This window comes from Polyodon spathula, chromosome 29 (assembly GCF_017654505.1).
Source record: "Polyodon spathula isolate WHYD16114869_AA chromosome 29, ASM1765450v1, whole genome shotgun sequence".
Lineage (NCBI taxonomy): Eukaryota > Metazoa > Chordata > Actinopteri > Acipenseriformes > Polyodontidae > Polyodon > Polyodon spathula.
Window position 1 is genome coordinate 1,417,976 of NC_054562.1, and position 18,802 is coordinate 1,436,777.

An 18,802-nucleotide genomic window follows, 5' to 3' on the forward strand; every position below is an offset into this window, starting at 1 on the left:
TTGTGTGCTGTGTGTTGTGTGTGTGTGTGTGTGTGTGTGTGTCAGTGTGTGATGTGTGTGTGGGGTGTTGTGTGTGTGGTGGGTGTGGTTGTGGTTTTTGTGTGTGTAGTGTGGTGTGTCGTGTGATGTGTGTGGGTGTGCCGCGTGTGTGCTGTGTGTGGTGTGTGTGAGCGTGCGTGTGTGAGTCAGTGTGTGTGCAGCTTGCGTGGTGTGTCATGTGTGTGAGCCCGCTGCGTGTGTGTGTGTGTGTGTGTGTGTGTGTGTGATATGTGTGTGTGGGTGTGTATGTTTTGTTTTTTTTTTTTGGGGGTGGGAATGTGTGTGTGTCAGTGTGTTGTGAGTGGTGTGTGTCGTAGTGTGTGTGTGTGTGTGGTTGGTGTGTGTACAGTGTGTGGGTGGTGTGTGTGGCTGTGGTGTGTGTGTGTTTGTGTGTGGGTGTGTGTGGTTTTTGTAGTGTGTGTGTGTGTGTGTGTGTGTAGTGTGTGTGTGTATGTCAGTGTGTGGTGTGTGTGTGTGTGTGTGTGTGTCAGATGTGTGATGTGTGATGTGTGTGATGTGCATGCGTGCGTCTGTGCGCGTGCGTGTGTGCGTGTGTTGTGGGTGTGTGTGTGTGTGTCAGTGGGTGTGTGTGGTGTGTGTGTGTGTGTGTGAGTGTTGTGTGTGTGGTGTGTGTCAGTGTAGTGTGTGTGTGTGTGTGTGTGTGTTGTCAGTGTGTGTGTGTGTGTGTGTGGTGTGTGTGTGTGTGTGTGTGTGTGTGTGTGTTGCGGTGTGTTTGTGTCATGTGTCAGTGTGGGTGTGTGTGTGTGGTGTGTGTGTGTGTCAGTGTGTGTGTGTGGTGTGTGTGGTGTGTGTGTGTGTGGGTGGTGTGTTTGTGTTGTGAGTGTGTGTGTGTGTGTGTGTGTGTGTGTGTTGTGTGTGTGGTGTGAGAGTGTTGGTGTGTGTGTGTGTGTGTGTGTGGTGTGTGTGTGTGTTTGTGTGTGTCAGTTGTGGGTGTGTGTGTGTGTGTGTGTGTGTGTGTGTGTGTGTGTGTGTGCTGTGTGTGTTTGTGTGTGTGTAGGTATAGCACAGTACAACGGTATAGAGTAAGTAATAGTAACCAGAGCTGCTATCAGCGATTAATAACCGATCATGAGATATAATAATAGCAGATCACGAGACCATTAATAATGAACAAGAATGAATACATTGAGAGGGGTGTAGCACTGAGAAGCAAAGGGAAGCTCTTCAGGAAACACATCTGCAAACACAGCTCTGGACAAAGAGTTAGCAGCCCCTGCAATTTTAGGATTGAGACATCATACAACAAACAACAACAAAAAAACTATATGTGCATGATTTAGATCTTTTATTTAACATCATGATGTCATCAAAATGAACTAGAAGATTGATGTTGCAAAAGTCTACCAGAAGCCATAATAGTAGTACAGTACAGAATTTCATGTTAGATTTCGTCAATTTTTCGGAGAGAGCGCTGGGGTGTGGATATCATATGCTAACAAGGGCACAGGTATTTCAGCAGCTTTCATGGACTCTATGACGCTGAGGGAAGTTGCAGTTCTATATAGAGGGGCAGTGCAATTCAATATGTTGAACAACCGGGACACATTAGGTCAGAAGCTTTCCACTGGACTCTACTTTTTTGAAAGACTAGAGGGGAGTTCTAGTCTATATAGAGGGGGTCTGGCTAATTAGCTATGTATAACAAGCGGAACATGGATCAGCAGCTTTCCATCTGGTCTATGAGTATGAGGGAGTTATTCTATATAGAGGGGGTGTGCAATTTCAATATGTGAACAAGGGAACAGTGCTATTCCGGCAGCTTTTCATGGACTTATGAAGCTGAAGGCGAGTTCAACTCTATTATAGAGGAGAGGTGCAATTCAATATGTAACAAGGGCATATTATTCAGTGGGGTGTCAGCTTTCATGGACCTATGGATAGGGGCTGAGGGAGTTCCATTCTCTATAGAGGCGGGTGGAATCAATACGATAACAAGGGAACATTATTCAGCTGTTTTCATTGGACTCTATGAAGCTGATTGAGTTCATTCTATATAGAGGGTGTGGAGTTCAATATGTTAACAAGGGAACGTTAGTCAGCAGCTTTCATGGGACTCTATGAAGCTGAGGGAGGTAACTCTATATAGAGGGGGTGCAATTCAATATGATAACAAGGGAACATTATTCAGCAGCTTTCACTGGACTCTATTTGAAGCTGAGGGAGTTCATTCTATATAGAGGGGGTGGAATTCAATATGTTAACAAGGGAACATTATTCAGCAGCTTTCACTGGACTCTATGAAGCTGAGGGAGTTCATTCTATATAGAGGGGGTGCAATTCAAGATGTCACAAGGGAGGGAACATTATCAGCGCGTTCACTGGCATCTATGAAGCTGAGGGGAGTTAAAGTTCATTCTATATCGAGGGGGTTGCAATTCAATATGATACAAGGAAATTAATTCGCCGCTCCGGGCACAGAAGCTGAGGGAGTAGTTCAATTCTAATAGAGGGGGTGCAATTCAATATGGTAACAAGGGAACATTATTCAGCAGCTTTCATTGGACTCTATGAAGCTGAGGGAGTTCATTCTATATACGAGGGGGTGCAATTCAATATGTTAACAAGGGAACATTATTCAGCAACTTTCACTGGACTATATGAAGCTGAGGGAGTTCATTCTACAAAGAGGGGGTGTGATTCAATATGTTAACAAGGAAACAGTATTCAGCAGGTTTCATTGGACTCTATGAAGCTGAGGGAGTTCATTCTATATAGAGGGGGTGCAATTCAATATAATAACAAGGGAACATTATTCAGCAGCACTCACTGGACTCTATGAAGCTGAGGGAGATCATTCTATATAGAGGGGGTGCAATTCAATATGTTAACAAGGGAACATTATTCAGCAGCTTTCACTGGACTCTATGAAGCTGAGGGAGTTCATTCTATAGGGGGAACTTTTGGCCGTTATAGCTGTATTAAATTAATAATGATCTAATAATAAAATAATAATGAATTAAGGTCTCAGTCTAGCTGCTATAGTCAGCAATCAAACACTGTGCTCCAGTCTAGCTGCTATAATCAACAATCAAACACTGTGCTCCAGTCTAGCTGCTATAGACAATCAAACACTGTGCTCCAGTCTAGCTGCTATAGACAGCAATCCCCAGTCACTGTGTTGCAGCCTTGTTCAAGCTTTTGACAAAGTCCCGCACAAAAGATTAATTCTCAAACTGAACGCAGTTGGGATTCAAGGAAACATATGTACATGGATTAGGGAGTGGTTAACATGTAGAAAACAGAAAGTACTGATTAGAGGAAAAACCTCAGAATGGAGTGTGGTAACCAGCGGTGTACCACAGGGATCAGTATTAGGTCCTCTGCTATTCCTAATCTACATTAATGATTTAGATTCTGGTATAGTAAGCAAACTTGTTAAATTTGCAGACGACACAAAAGTAGGAGGAGTGGCAAAACACTGTTGCAGCAGCAAAGGTCATTCAAAATGATCTAGACAAGATTCAGAACTGGGCAGATACATGGCAAATGACATTTAATAGAGAAAAGTGTAAGGTACTGCACGCAGGAAATAAAAATGTACATTATAAATATCATATGGGAGATATTGAAATTGGAGAAGGAATCTATGAAAAAGACCTAGGAGTTTTTGTTGACTCAGAAATGTCTTCATCTAGGCAATGTGGGGAAGCTATAAAAAAGGCTAACAAGATACTCGGATACATTGTGAAAAAAAGTGTTGAATTTAAATCAAGGGAAGTAATGTTAAAACTGTACAATGCACTTGTAAGACCTCATCTTGAATATTGTGTGCAGTTCTGGTCACCTCGCTATAAAAAAGATATTGCTGCTCTAGAAAGAGTGCAAAGAAGAGCGACCAGAATTATTCCGGGCTTAAAAGGCATGTCATATGCAGACAGGCTAAAAGAATTGAATCTGTTCAGTCTTGAACAAAGAAGACTACGTGGCGACCTAATTCAAGCATTCAAAATTCTAAAAGGTATTGACAGTGTCGACGCAAGGGACTTTTTCAGCCTGAAAAAAGAAACAAGGACCAGGGGTCACAAATGGAGTTTAGAAAAAGGGGCATTCAGAACAGAAAATAGGAGACACTTTTTTACACAGAGAATTGTGAGGGTCTGGAATCAACTCCCCAGTAATGTTGTTGAAGCTGACACCCTGGGATCCTTCAAGAAGCTGCTTGATGAGATTTTGGGATCAATAAGCTACTAACAACCAAACGAGCAAGATGGGCCGAATGGCCTCCTCTCGTTTGTAAACTTTCTTATGTTCTTATGTTCTTATAAGTGATAAGAATAATCTTTATTTTTATATAGCGTCTTTCATAGTGGACCACCAACACAAAGCGCTTTACAAGATATGCGAAGGAACCAAGGAGGTTCAGTGACTCGCTAAGGGTCTCTCACACACACACACACAGTGAGTCAGGGGCTGCTGCAGAGTCTCTTCCAATAGGACCTCGTTTGTTTGGCGTCTCATGCGAAGGATGGAGCACAAGGAGGTTCAGTGACTTGCTCAGGGTCTCTCACACACACACACAGTGAGTCAGGGGCTGCTGCAGAGTCTCTTCCAATAGGACCTCGTTTGTTTGGCGTCTCATGCGAAGGATGGAGCACAAGGAGGTTCAGTGACTTGCTCAGGGTCTCTCACACACACACAGTGAGTCAGGGGCTGAGCTGGGATTTGAACCGGGGTCTACTGGGTTACAAGCCTGTTTCTTTAACCACTGGACTGCACACAGCCTCCTGTGAAAAGGTAAAAGCGGAACGCAGCGGATTACTGTGCAGCGGAGGGAGGTTATCGAGAGTGCAGTGGCATAGAGCTGAGCGGGATTATAGCTTAATCCCTCCTCCCCAGAGAAGAAGCCCGTTTCTGTCTCTTTGCCCTGATGAAACCTTGCCTCTGTAAATTTGCACTTCCACGCTTTCTAAATTATGTTCCTATAGCTTATTTATTATTATTATTATTATTATTATTATTATTATTATTATTATTATTATTATTAGGATTATGTCTCAATCCTAAAATTCTAGGTGATTCTAGGAGCTGTGCCTGTGTGAACCACACAAAGAAATACTGATGGGAGATCTTAATATAGACATGAGGGCTGTACAAGGTGAACCTGCCATCTGATATGAGGGGCAGTGACTTTCCTTCAGTTACATGTTACACAGTCACCTAGCAGAGTGCATCTTTACCTGGCTGTGTGTTTAGCTGTATTACCTGGCTGTGTGTATAGCTGTGTGTTTAGCTGTATTACCTGGCTGTGTGTTTAGCTGTATTACCTGGCTGTGTGTTTAGCTGTATTACCTGGCTGTGTGTTTAGCTGTATTACCTGGCTGTGTGTTTAGCTGTATTGCCTGGCTGTGTGTATAGCTGTGTGTTTAGCTGTATTACCTGGCTGTGTGTTTAGCTGTATTACCTGGCTGTTTGTTTAGCTGTATTACCTGGCTGTGTGTTTAGCTGTATTACCTGGCTGTGTGTTTAGCTGTATTACCTGGCTGTGTGTTTAGCTGTATTACCTGGCTGTGTGTTTAGCTGTATTACCTGGCTGTGTGTATAGCTGTGTGTTTAGCTGTATTACCTGGCTGTGTGTTTAGCTGTATTACCTGGCTGTGTGTTTAGCTGTATTACCTGGTTGTGTGTATAGCTGTGTGTTTAGCTGTATTACCTGGCTGTGTGTTTAGCTGTATTACCTGGCTGTGTGTTTAGCTGTATTACCTGGCTGTGTGTTTAGCTGTATTACCTGGCTGTGTGTATAGCTGTGTGTTTAGCTGTATTACCTGGCTGTGTGTTTAGCTGTATTACCTGGCTGTGTGTTTAGCTGTATTACCTGGCTGTGTGTTTAGCTGTATTACCTGGCTGTGTGTTTAGCTGTATTACCTGGCTGTGTGTATAGCTGTGTGTTTAGCTGTATTACCTGGCTGTGTGTTTAGCTGTATTACCTGGCTGTGTGTATAGCTGTGTGTTTAGCTGTATTACCTGGCTGTGTGTTTAGCTGTATTACCTGGCTGTGTGTTTAGCTGTATTACCTGGCTGTGTGTTTAGCTGTATTACCTGGCTGTGTGTGCTGTATAGCTGTGTGTTTAGCTGTATTACCTGGTTGTGTGTATAGCTGTGTGTTTAGCTGTATTACCTGGCTGTGTGTATAGCTGTGTGTTTAGCTGTATTACCTGGCTGTGTGTTTAGCTGTATTACCTGGCTGTGTGTTTAGCTGTATTGCCTGGCTGTGTGTATAGCTGTGTGTTTAGCTGTATTACCTGACTGTGTGTTTAGCTGTATTACCTGGCTGTGTGTTTAGCTGTATTACCTGGCTGTGTGTTTAGCTGTATTACCTGGCTGTGTGTTTAGCTGTATTACCTGGTTGTGTGTATAGCTGTGTGTTTAGCTGTATTACCTGGCTGTGTGTTTAGCTGTATTACCTGGCTGTGTGTTTAGCTGTATTACCTGGCTGTGTGTTTAGCTGTATTACCTGGTTGTGTGTATAGCTGTGTGTTTAGCTGTATTACCTGGTTGTGTGTATAGCTGTGTGTTTAGCTGTATTACCTGGCTGTGTGTTTAGCTGTATTACCTGGCTGTGTGTTTAGCTGTATTACCTGGCTGTGTGTATAGCTGTGTGTTTAGCTGTATTACCTGGCTGTGTGTTTAGCTGTATTACCTGGTTGTGTGTATAGCTGTGTGTTTAGCTGTATTACCTGGCTGTGTGTATAGCTGTGTAGCTGTATTACCTGGCTGTGTGTTTAGCTGTATTACCTGGTTGTGTGTATAGCTGTGTGTTTAGCTGTATTACCTGGCTGTGTGTTTAGCTGTATTGCCTGGCTGTGTGTGTAGCTGTGTTACCTGCTGTATTACCTGGCTGTGTGTTTAGCTGTATTACCTGGCTGTGTGTATAGCTGTGTGTTTAGCTGTATTACCTGGCTGTGTGTTTAGCTGTATTACCTGGCTGTGTGTTTAGCTGTATTACCTGGTTGTGTGTATAGCTGTGTGTTTAGCTGTATTACCTGGCTGTGTGTATAGCTGTGGGTTTAGCTGTATTACCTGTCTGTGTGTATAGCTGTGTGTTTAGCTGTATTACCTGGCTGTGTGTTTAGCTGTATTACCTGGCTGTGTGTATAGCTGTGTGTTTAGCTGTATTACCTGGCTGTGTGTATAGCTGTGTGTTTAGCTGTATTACCTGGCTGTGTGTTTAGCTGTATTACCTGGCTGTGTGTATAGCTGTGTGTTTAGCTGTATTACCTGGCTGTGTGTTTAGCTGTATTACCTGGCTGTGTGTTTAGCTGTATTACCTGGCTGTGTGTGTGTATTACCTGGCTGTGTGTTTAGCTGTATTACCTGGCTGTGTGTTTAGCTGTATTACCTGGCTGTGTGTATAGCTGTGTGTTTAGCTGTATTACCTGGCTGTGTGTTTAGCTGTATTACCTGGCTGTGTGTATAGCTGTGTGTTTAGCTGTATTACCTGGCTGTGTGTTTAGCTGTATTACCTGGCTGTGTGTTTAGCTGTATTACCTGGCTGTGTGTTTAGCTGTATTACCTGGCTGTGTGTTTAGCTGTATTACCTGGCTGTGTGTTTAGCTGTATTACCTGGTTGTGTGTATAGCTGTGTGTTTAGCTGTATTACCTGGCTGTGTGTATAGCTGTGTGTTTAGCTGTATTACCTGGCTGTGTGTTTAGCTGTATTACCTGGCTGTTTGTTTAGCTGTATTACCTGGCTGTGTGTATAGCTGTATTACCTGGCTGTGTGTTTAGCTGAATTACCTGGTTGTGTGTATAGCTGTGTGTTTAGCTGTATTACCTGACTGTGTGTTTAGCTGTATTACCTGGCTGTGTGTATAGCTGTGTGTTTAGCTGTATTACCTGGCTGTGTGTTTAGCTGTATTACCTGGCTGTGTGTATAGCTGTGTGTTTAGCTGTATTACCTGGCTGTGTGTTTAGCTGTATTACCTGGCTGTGTGTTTAGCTGTATTACCTGGCTGTGTGTTTAGCTGTATTACCTGGCTGTGTGTTTAGCTGTATTACCTGGCTGTGTGTTTAGCTGTGTGTTTAGCTGTATTACCTGGCTGTGTGTTTAGCTGTATTACCTGGCTGTGTGTTTAGCTGTATTACCTGGCTGTGTGTATAGCTGTGTGTTTAGCTGTATTACCTGGCTGTGTGTTTAGCTGTATTACCTGGCTGTGTGTTTAGCTGTATTACCTGGCTGTGTGTATAGCTGTGTGTTTAGCTGTATTACCTGGCTGTGTGTTTAGCTGTATTACCTGGCTGTGTGTATAGCTGTGTGTTTAGCTGTATTACCTGGCTGTGTGTTTAGCTGTATTACCTGGCTGTGTGTTTAGCTGTATTACCTGGCTGTGTGTATAGCTGTGTGTTTAGCTGTATTACCTGGCTGTGTGTTTAGCTGTATTACCTGGCTGTGTGTTTAGCTGTATTACCTGGCTGTGTGTTTAGCTGTATTACCTGTGTGTGTTAGCTGTATTACCTGGTTGTGTGTATAGCTGTGTGTTTAGCTGTATTACCTGTCTGTGTGTATAGCTGTGTGTTTAGCTGTATTACCTGGCTGTGTGTTTAGCTGTATTACCTGGCTGTGTGTATAGCTGTGTGTTTAGCTGTATGTTTATTACCTGTCTGTGTGTATAGCTGTGTGTTTAGCTGTATTACCTGGCTGTGTGTTTAGCTGTATTACCTGGCTGTGTGTATAGCTGTGTGTTTAGCTGTATTACCTGGCTGTGTGTTTAGCTGTATTACCTGGCTGTGTGTATAGCTGTGTGTTTAGCTGTATTACCTGGCTGTGTGTTTAGCTGTATTACCTGGTTGTGTGTATAGCTGTGTGTTTAGCTGTATTACCTGGCTGTGTGTTTAGCTGTATTACCTGGCTGTGTGTTTAGCTGTATTACCTGGCTGTGTGTTTAGCTGTATTACCTGGCTGTGTGTATAGCTGTGTGTTTAGCTGTATTACCTGGCTGTGTGTTTAGCTGTATTACCTGGCTGTGTGTTTAGCTGTATTACCTGGCTGTGTGTTTAGCTGTATTACCTGGCTTTGTGTATTAGCTGTGTGTTTAGCTGTATTACCTGTGTGTGTTTAGCTGTATTACCTGGCTGTGTGTATAGCTGTGTGTTTAGCTGTATTACCTGGCTGTGTGTTTAGCTGTATTACCTGGCTGTGTGTATAGCTGTGTGTTTAGCTGTATTACCTGGCTGTGTGTTTAGCTGTATTACCTGGCTGTGTGTATAGCTGTGTGTTTAGCTGTATTACCTGGTGTGTGTGTATTACCTGGCTGTGTGTTTAGCTGTATTACCTGGCTGTGTGTTTAGCTGTATTACCTGGCTGTGTGTTTAGCTGAATTACCTGTTTAGCTGTATTACCTGGCTGTGTGTTTAGCTGTATTACCTGGTTGTGTGTATAGCTGTGTGTTTAGCTGTATTACCTGGCTGTGTGTTTAGCTGTATTACCTGGCTGTGTGTTTAGCTGTATTACCTGGCTGTGTGTAGCTGTATTACCTGGCTGTGTGTTTAGCTGTATTACCTGGTTGTGTGTATAGCTGTGTGTTTAGCTGTATTACCTGGCTGTGTGTATAGCTGTGTGTTTAGCTGTATTACCTGGCTGTGTGTTTAGCTGTATTACCTGGCTGTGTGTTTAGCTGTATTACCTGGCTGTGTGTTTTGCTGTATTACCTGGCTGTGTGTTTAGCTGTATTACCTGGCTGTGTGTTTAGCTGTATTACCTGGCTGTGTGTATAGCTGTATTACCTGGCTGTGTGTTTAGCTGTATTACCTGGCTGTGTGTTTAGCTGTATTACCTGGCTGTGTGTTTTGCTGTATTACCTGGCTGTGTGTATAGCTGTATTACCTGGCTGTGTGTTTAGCTGTATTACCTGGCTGTGTGTTTAGCTGTATTACCTGGCTGTGTGTTTAGCTGTATTACCTGGCTGTGTGTTTAGCTGTATTACCTGGCTGTGTGTTTAGCTGTATTACCTGGCTGTGTGTTTAGCTGTATTACCTGGCTGTGTGTTTAGCTGTATTACCTGGCTGTGTGTATAGCTGTGTGTTTAGCTGTATTACCTGTGTTTTTAGCTGTGTGTTTAGCTGTATTACCTGGCTGTGGGTTTAGCTGTATTACCTGGCTGTGTGTATTAGCTGTATTACCTGGCTGTGGGTTTAGCTGTATTACCTGGCTGTGTGTTTAGCTGTATTACCTGGCTGTGTGTGTAGGGCTCGGTCGAGGGAGGAGGGGTCCTGACTGCTGCAATGGGGGGTGTGGCCTCTCGCATGGAGAGGGCGGAGCCTGGTGAGGGGGAGGAGTCAGAGCGGGAGTTCGCCGAGCCGCTGTGTGCTCTCGTTCAGAACTGCACCATGCTGCATGGACTCGCAGGTCCAGCCTGCATCTTCCTGCGGCGCGGCTTCGGTCAGGCACAGCTCGTACGTACAGAACCATCCATACCATTCATAAACACAACCTCCCCCCCCCCTCTCTGCACCGCCCCCACTCACACACACAGAACCATCAACACCATCCATAAACACAACCTCCTCCCCCCTCTGCACCGCCCCCCCCCACACACACACACACACACAAAACCACAACACCCAAACATAAATCTAAACACAAGGAGCTCCCCCCACCCCCCCCCCCCCCACACCACACACACACAACACACAGAACCATCAACACCATCCAAATTTGGTTGGAGGAGGGGGGAGCCCCGTGCCCCTCCCACACACACCGCCCCCCCCCACACACACACACACAGAACCATCAACACCATCCATAAACACAACCTCCTCCCCCCTCTGCACCGCCCCCCCCACACACACACCACACACACACACACACGTCATCAACACCATCCATTGGAACAACCTCCTCCTCCCCGCCCTGCACCGCACCCCCCCACACACACACACACACACAGAACCATCAACACCATCCATAAACACAACCTCCTCCCCCCTCTGCACCGCCCCCCCCACACACACACACACACACACAGAACCATCAACACCATCCATAAACACAACCTCCTCCCCCCTCTGCACCGCACCCCCCCCACACACACACACACACACAAACGTAGTTGTGGTAAGGTATTTGTGTTGGAGGAGGGGGGAGACTCTCCTCCCCCTCTGCACGACACCCCCCCCCCAACACACACCAACAGAACCACAAATCCCATCCATAAACATTGGTGGTTGAAAACTCCCCCCCCCTCTGCACCGCCCCCACACACACACACACACACACACACACACACCACACACACAGAACCATCACCCAATCCAGTAACACCAACCATAAACACCATCCAGAAACACAACCTCCCCCCCCTCTGCACCGCCATTTGTGTTGGAGGAGGGGGTTCTGCACCGCACGCCCCCACACACACACATGTCCCCCCTGTGTTGGGTACAATTTGGGTTGGACACACAGAACATCAACACCATCCATAAACACAACCTCCTCCCCCCTCTGCACCGCCCCACACACACACACACACACACACACACACACAGAACATCCCCCAGATAAACACAAACCTCTTCCCCCACTCTGCACCCCCCCACACACACACACACACACAAAACACACACACAACACACACATCCATAAAGTTGTTGGTAGGTCCCCCTGCCCTGGAACCGCCCCCGTGCCCACACCACCAAACACACACACCATCAACACAACCTCCTCCTGGAGGAGGGGGGAGACCACCCCACCGCCCACACACACACACACACCACACACCATCCACACACACACCGCCCCCCCACACACACATCAACACCATCCATAAACACAACCTCCTCCCCCCTCTGCACCGCCCCCCCCACACACACACACACACACACAGAACCATCAACACCATCCATAAACACAACCTCCTCCCCCCTCTGCACCGCCCCCCCCCACACACACACACACCACACATAACCATGGGTAGGTATTGTGTTGGACAGGGGGGGAGACACAACATCCATGTGTTGTGTGTGGTGTCTTGGTAGTTGTGGTAGGTATTTGTTGTTGAGGAGGGGGGAGACGTTTTGGCCCCCCCCACACACACACACACACACACAGAAACCATCAACACCATCCATAAACACAACCTCCTCCCCCCTCTGCACCGCCCCCCCCCACACACACACACACACAACAAACACCACACAAACCACCACACAAACACACATAAACACCAGAACAATCTGTTGGAGGATTGACTCCTCCCCTCTCTGCACCGCCCCCCCCCACACACCAACACACACACACATTGGTAACACCATCCATATTGTGGTGGACCGTCCTCCCCCCCTTGCACCCCCCTCCCCACCCCCCCCACACACACACACACACAGAACCATCAACACCATCCATAAACACAACCTCCTCCCCCCTCTGCACCGCCCCCCCCCCCCCCACACACACACACACACACACATCAACACCATCCATACACAACCTCCTCCCCCCTCTGCACCCCCCCCCCCAGACACACACACACACACAACCCCCATCCCACCACCCTCCACAAACCTCCTCCTCCTCCCCACTCTGCACCGCCCCCACACACACACAACCCACCGAGGAGGGGGGAGACATCAAGGTGTGTGTATTCGATAACCGCCCCCCCCACAACCTCCTCCCCCTGTCTGCACAACTGTACCCCCTGTATTTTTTGCACACTTTTCAGTTGTGCAACACCACCATATTTGTGTCCCCCTCTAGGAGGGGGGAGACGTGGCGGGGGGGGTGTTATACACACACACAACAGAACCATCAACACATCCATAAACATTCCTCCCCATAAACTTGCACCCTCCCCCCCCCACACACACACACACACACAGAACCATCAACACCATCCATAAACACAACCTCCTCCCCCCTCTGCACCGCCCCCACACACACACACACACACACACACAGACACACACACACACCTCCATAAAACAACATCCTCCCCCCTGGGAGACGTAACGGCCCCCCACACACACACACACACACACACCAACAGCAACACACCATCCATAAACACAACCTCCTCCCCCCTCTGCACCGCCCCCCCCCACACACACACACACACAGAACCATCAACACCATCCATCCATCTGTCTGTGTATTTGTGTATCCATTTATCTACCTAGCAATCTGTCTGTCTGTCTGTAAACTTTACTAATGTATTTTTCTCATGTCTTTTCCTTTGCAACCCAGCGCCTAATTATGTATCATTATTTTATTATACACACACACTGAGAGACTGAGACATTTGAAACATTCCCTGTGGAATATCCTCGCAGCTGCTGTAGGGAATGGGAAATGGGAATTAAGCAAGATTTGTCAACTATTACTGGTAAATATTGAGCTTCGGGGGGAAAATCCTATAACTGAAGTGCATTAATACGTATAATAATAATAGTAATATATAATAATAATTATATAATAATAATAATAATAATAATAATGATAATAATAATAATCATCTCCAGGGACAATGAGGTGGAGCTGTGGAGCTTAGAAAATGACTGACTGAGAATCTGGTTTGACAAGTTGCTGGGCTTTTTCAAAACATTTCAACCCACAGTAAGAGCACAGCACAGCGTAATAAAGCACAGTGAAAGCATTGTAAAGCACAGAGAGGTCTGGTAAAGCATAGGGAAGCATTGTAAAGCACAGAGAGGTCTGGTAAAGCATAAGGAAGCATTGTAAAGCACAGAGAGGTCTGGTAAAGCACAGGGAAGCATTGTAAAGCACAGAGAGGTCTGGTAAAGCACAGGGAAGCATTGTAAAGCACAGAGAGGTGTGGTAAAGCACAGGGAAGCATTGTAAAGCACAGAGAGGTCTGGTAAAGCATAGGGAAGCATTGTAAAGCACAGAGAGGTCTGGTAAAGCATAGGGAAGCATTGTAAAGCACAGAGAGGTCTGGTAAAGCATAGGGAAGCATTGTAAAGCACAGAGAGGTCTGGTAAAGCACAGGGAAGCATTGTAAAGCACAGAGAGGTCTGGTAAAGCATAGGGAAGCATTGTAAAGCACAGAGAGGTCTGGTAAAGCATAGGGAAGCATTGTAAAGCACAGAGAGGTCTGGTAAAGCATAGGGAAGCATTGTAAAGCACAGAGAGGTCTGGTAAAGCACAGGGAAGCATTGTAAAGCACAGAGAGGTCTGGTAAAGCATAGGGAAGCATTGTAAAGCACAGAGAGGTCTGGTAAAGCATAGGGAAGCATTGTAAAGCACAGAGCGGTCTGGTAAAGCATAGGGAAGCATTGTAAAGCACAGAGAGGTCTGGTAAAGCATAGGGAGGCATTGTAAAGCAGGTCCTATTGGAAGAGACTCTGCAGCAGCAGCAGTTGTTGATGATGCAGAGTTCACCCTCCCGGTCTCTGGAAGTCACTTTGGATAAAAGCCTCTGCTGAATGAATAAATAATAATAATAATAATAATAATAATAATAATAATAATAATAATACTCAATAATAATAAACTGTTTTTGTGTCTGTGTTCTGCTTTGAACCGACAAAATGACAGGTCCCTGACTCTGGACTCCTGAGGGTAAAGAATATTATTATTATTATTATTATTGGCTATATCTAGAGAAGTGCTTGACCGATTACTGGAGGAGGTGTTCAGGAAGTTTGATAAGGAGCCTGTGTGATTAAGAGGACTCGGTGAATGTTAGTTTGGTGTTTCAGAGCTGAAGGAGGCGTTTAAGGAGTTTGATAGGAACTGCAAGGGCTTCGTGAGCTGTAAGGACCTGGGGGAGTGCATGAGGACCATGGGATACATGCCCACTGAGATGGAGCTGATCGAGCTGAGCCAGCAGATCGGTGAGAGACATGCAGGGGGACAGGACACACACTGAGCCAGCAGATCTGTGAGAGACACTCAGGGGGACAGGGAACACCCACACTGAGCCAGCAGATCTGTGAGAGACACGCAGGGGGACAGGACACACACACACTGAGCCAGCAGATTGGTGAGAGACACTCAGGGGGACAGGGAACACATACACAGAGCCAGCAGATCGGTGAGAGACACGCAGGGGGACGGGACACACACACTGAGCCAGCAGATCTGTGAGAGACACGCAGGGGGACAGGGAACACATACACAGAGCCAGCAGATCGGTGAGAGACACGCAGGGGGACGGGACACACACACTGAGCCAGCAGATCGGTGAGAGACACTCAGGGGGACAGGGAACACCCACACTGAGCCAGCAGATTGGTGAGAGACACTCAGGGGGACAGGGAACACCCACACTGAGCCAGCAGATCGGTAAGAGACACTCAGGGGGACAGGGAACACATACACAGAGCCAGCAGATCGGTGAGAGACACGCAGGGGGACGGGACACACACACAGAGCCAGCAGATTGGTGAGAGACACTCAGGGGGACAGGGAACACATACACAGAGCCAGCAGATCTGTGAGAGACACTCAGGGGGACGGGACACACACACAGAGCCAGCAGATCGGTGAGAGACACGCAGGGGGACAGGGAACACCCACACTGAGCCAGCAGATCGGTAAGAGACACGCAGGGGGACGGGACACACACACACACTGACCCAGCAGATCTGTGAGAGACACGCAGGGGGACGGGACACACACACACACTGACCCAGCAGATCTGTGAGAGACACACACACACACACTGAGCCAGCAGAAATGCGAAGGACAAGCAGAGGGATAGGGGGACAAACACACTGTGTGTGCTGTTTGTGATGCAGTTCCTCCTCCTCTCCTCTAGGTGGCGGGAAGGTAGATTTTGATGACTTTGTGGAGCTGATGGGCCCCAAGATGCTGGCAGAGACAGCGGACATGATCGGGATGAAGGAGCTGAGGGACGCCTTCAGAGAGGTACCCTGAATCCAGTCCACTACACCCTGCACAAGTCCACAACACACTGCACCCTGCACCCAGTCCACTACACACTACACCCTGCACCGAGTCCACTACACACTGCACCCTGCACCCAGTCCACTACACACTACACACTGCACCCTGCACCCAGTCCACTGCAACTTACACACTGCACCCTGCACCCAGTCCACTACACACTACACCCTGCACCCAGTCCACTACACACTACACCCTGCACCCAGTCCACTACACACTACACCCTGCACCCAGTCCACTACACACTACACCCTGCACCCAGCCCACTACACACTACACCCTGCACCCAGTCCACTACACACTACACCCTGCACCGAGTCCACTACACACTGCACCCTGCACCCAGTCCACTACACACTGCACCCTGCACCCAGTCCACTGCAACTTACACACTGCACCCTGCACCCAGTCCACTACACCCTGCACCGAGTCCACTACACACTGCACCCTGCACCCAGTCCACTACACACTGCACCCTGCACCGAGTCCACTACACACTACACCCTGCACCCAGTCCACTGCAACTTACACACTACACCCTGTACCCAGTCCACTACACACTACACCCTGCACCCAGTCCCTGCACTTACACACTACACCCTGCACCCAGTCCACTACACACTACACCCTGCACCCAGTCCACTACACACTACACCCTGCACCCAGTCCACTACACACTACACCCTGCACCCAGTCCACTGCAACTTACACACTGCACCCTGCACCCAGTCCACTACACACTACACCCTGTACCCAGTCCACTACACACTACACCCTGCACCGAGTCCACTACACACTACACCCTGTACCCAGTCCACTACACACTACACCCTGCACCCAGTCCACTACACACTGCACCCTGCACCCAGTCCACTGCAACTTACACACTACACCCTGCACCCAGTCCACTGCAACTTACACACTGCACCCTGCACCCAGTCCACTACACACTACACCCTGCACCCAGTCCACTACACACTACACCCTGCACCCAGTCCACTACACACTACACCCTGCACCCAGCCACTACACACTACACACTACACCCTGCACCCAGTCCACTACACACTACACCCTGCACCCAGCCCACTACACACTACACCCTGCACCCAGTCCACTACACACTACACCCTGCACCCAGTCCACTACACACTACACCCTGCACACACTACACCCTGCACCCAGTCCACTACACACTACACCCTGCACCCAGTCCACTACACACTACACCCTGCACCCAGCCCACTACACACTACACCCTGCACCCAGTCCACTACACACTACACCCTGCACCCAGTCCACTACACACTACACCCTGCACCCAGTCCACTACACACTACACCCTGCACCCAGTCCACTACACACTGCACCCTGCACCCAGCCCACTACACACTACACCCTGCACCCAGTCCACTACACACTACACCCTGCACCCAGTCCACTACACACTTACACACTGCACCCTGCACCACTGCACACTTACACACTGCACCCAGCACTACACACTACACCCTGCACCCAGTCCACTACACACTACACCCTGCACCCTTCAGGGTCCACTGTCACAGTCACCCTCGACGACGTCCAAGCACTCTACACACTACACCACACACCCTGCAACTTCACACTTACACACTACCCCTGCACAGGTCTTGGGACGTGGGTAGGTGTGCAACTTACACACTACACACTACACCCTGCACCGAGTCCACTACACACTACACCCTGCACCCAGTCCACTGCAACTTACACACTACACACTACACCCTGCACCGAGTCCACTACACTACACACTGCACCCTGCACCCAGAGGTGTCTGTTGAATGTTGCAGGACTTTCATGTACGGACTCTCCCACGTCATGTGCACCTGACCGTAACAATACAGGGCACCCTGCACCCAGTCCACTGCAACTTACACACTGCACCCCCTCTGTGTCTCTGTCAGTCCACTGCAACTTACACACTGCACCCCCTCTGTGTCTCTGTCAGTTCGACTCTAACAGAGACGGTCAGATCAGCACAGCGGAGCTCAAAGAAGCCATGAAGAAGCTAATGGGGCAGCAACTGAACACCCGAGAGATCGACGAGATCGTGAAGGACGTGGATCTGAACGGAGATGGGCTGGTCGACTTCGAGGGTGAGAGAGGGGGAGAGGGGAGACAGAGGGGAGGGGAGATTGTGAAGGATGTGGATCTGAACGGAGACAGGCTGGTCGACCTCAAGGGAGAGAGAGAGAAAGAGGGGGGAGAGATGGGGAGACCCACCCTAGACTGGGAGGGGGACCTGTTGAGATTGGCACTGAACGGAGGACAGGAACTGACCTATCCTCTCACACAGGCTGGGTCCTCTGACGAGACCTCAAGGAGGGAGAGGAGGAGAGAGAGAGAGAGAGAGACAGAGGGGAGATTGTGAAGGACGTGGATGTGAAGAGAGACTTCGAGGGTGAGAGGGGGAGGAGAGATCATGAAGGGCTGGTCGACCGAGGGTAGAGAGAGAGGGGGAGAGAGAGAAGGGGTGAGGGGGAGGAGAGATCGTGAAGGATGTGGATCTGAACGGAGACACTCTGGTCAACTTTGAAGGGGAGAGGGTAGAGAGGAGAGAGGGGAGAGGAGAGGGTACAGAGGAGTGAGGGGAGATTGTGAAGGACGTGGATCTGAACGGAGACGCGCTGGTCGACACCTCAAATCAAATAGTTTTCACTGCTGCAAATATACAGCAATACTGAGCATTTGGTATCACTATAAACCCCCATCTCTCTTCACTCTCTCTTTCCTTGCAGAGTTTGTCCGCATCTAGCATGAGATGTCTCGCTGAGTCCCCAGCAGAGTCTCAAATCGGGGGGGGGGGGGGGGGGGGTGGGGGGGGGAGAGACACAAAACCCA

At 48.2% G+C, this 18,802-nt stretch overlaps 2 protein-coding genes across 2 annotated transcripts in view; one reads left to right on the forward strand and one right to left on the reverse strand.

Moving 5' to 3' along the window:
* Positions 1 to 18,802, reverse strand: part of LOC121302114 (hemicentin-2-like) — a 250,009-nt gene that overhangs the window by 152,646 nt on the left and 78,561 nt on the right. The gene's annotated exons all lie outside the window — the stretch shown is intronic.
* Positions 10,250 to 18,716, forward strand: cabp2a (calcium binding protein 2a). Its single transcript, XM_041232304.1, has 6 exons — positions 10,250 to 10,453; positions 12,031 to 12,035; positions 14,697 to 14,844; positions 15,771 to 15,880; positions 17,910 to 18,057; positions 18,700 to 18,716. The coding sequence occupies exons 1-6, from the start codon at positions 10,279 to 10,281 to the stop codon at positions 18,714 to 18,716; spliced, it is 603 nt and encodes a 200-aa protein (XP_041088238.1). The 5' UTR covers positions 10,250 to 10,278.

Bases quoted from the DNA above. Each gene is read 5' to 3' on its own strand.
- cabp2a (XM_041232304.1), top strand. From the start codon at position 10,279: ATGGGGGGTGTGGCCTCTCGCATGGAGAGGGCGGAGCCTGGTGAGGGG. The intron at 14,845-15,770 runs GTGAGAGACATG...CCTCTCCTCTAG, and splicing joins CGAGCTGAGCCAGCAGATCG to GTGGCGGGAAGGTAGATTTT. The intron at 15,881-17,909 runs GTACCCTGAATC...TGTCTCTGTCAG, and splicing joins TGAGGGACGCCTTCAGAGAG to TTCGACTCTAACAGAGACGG.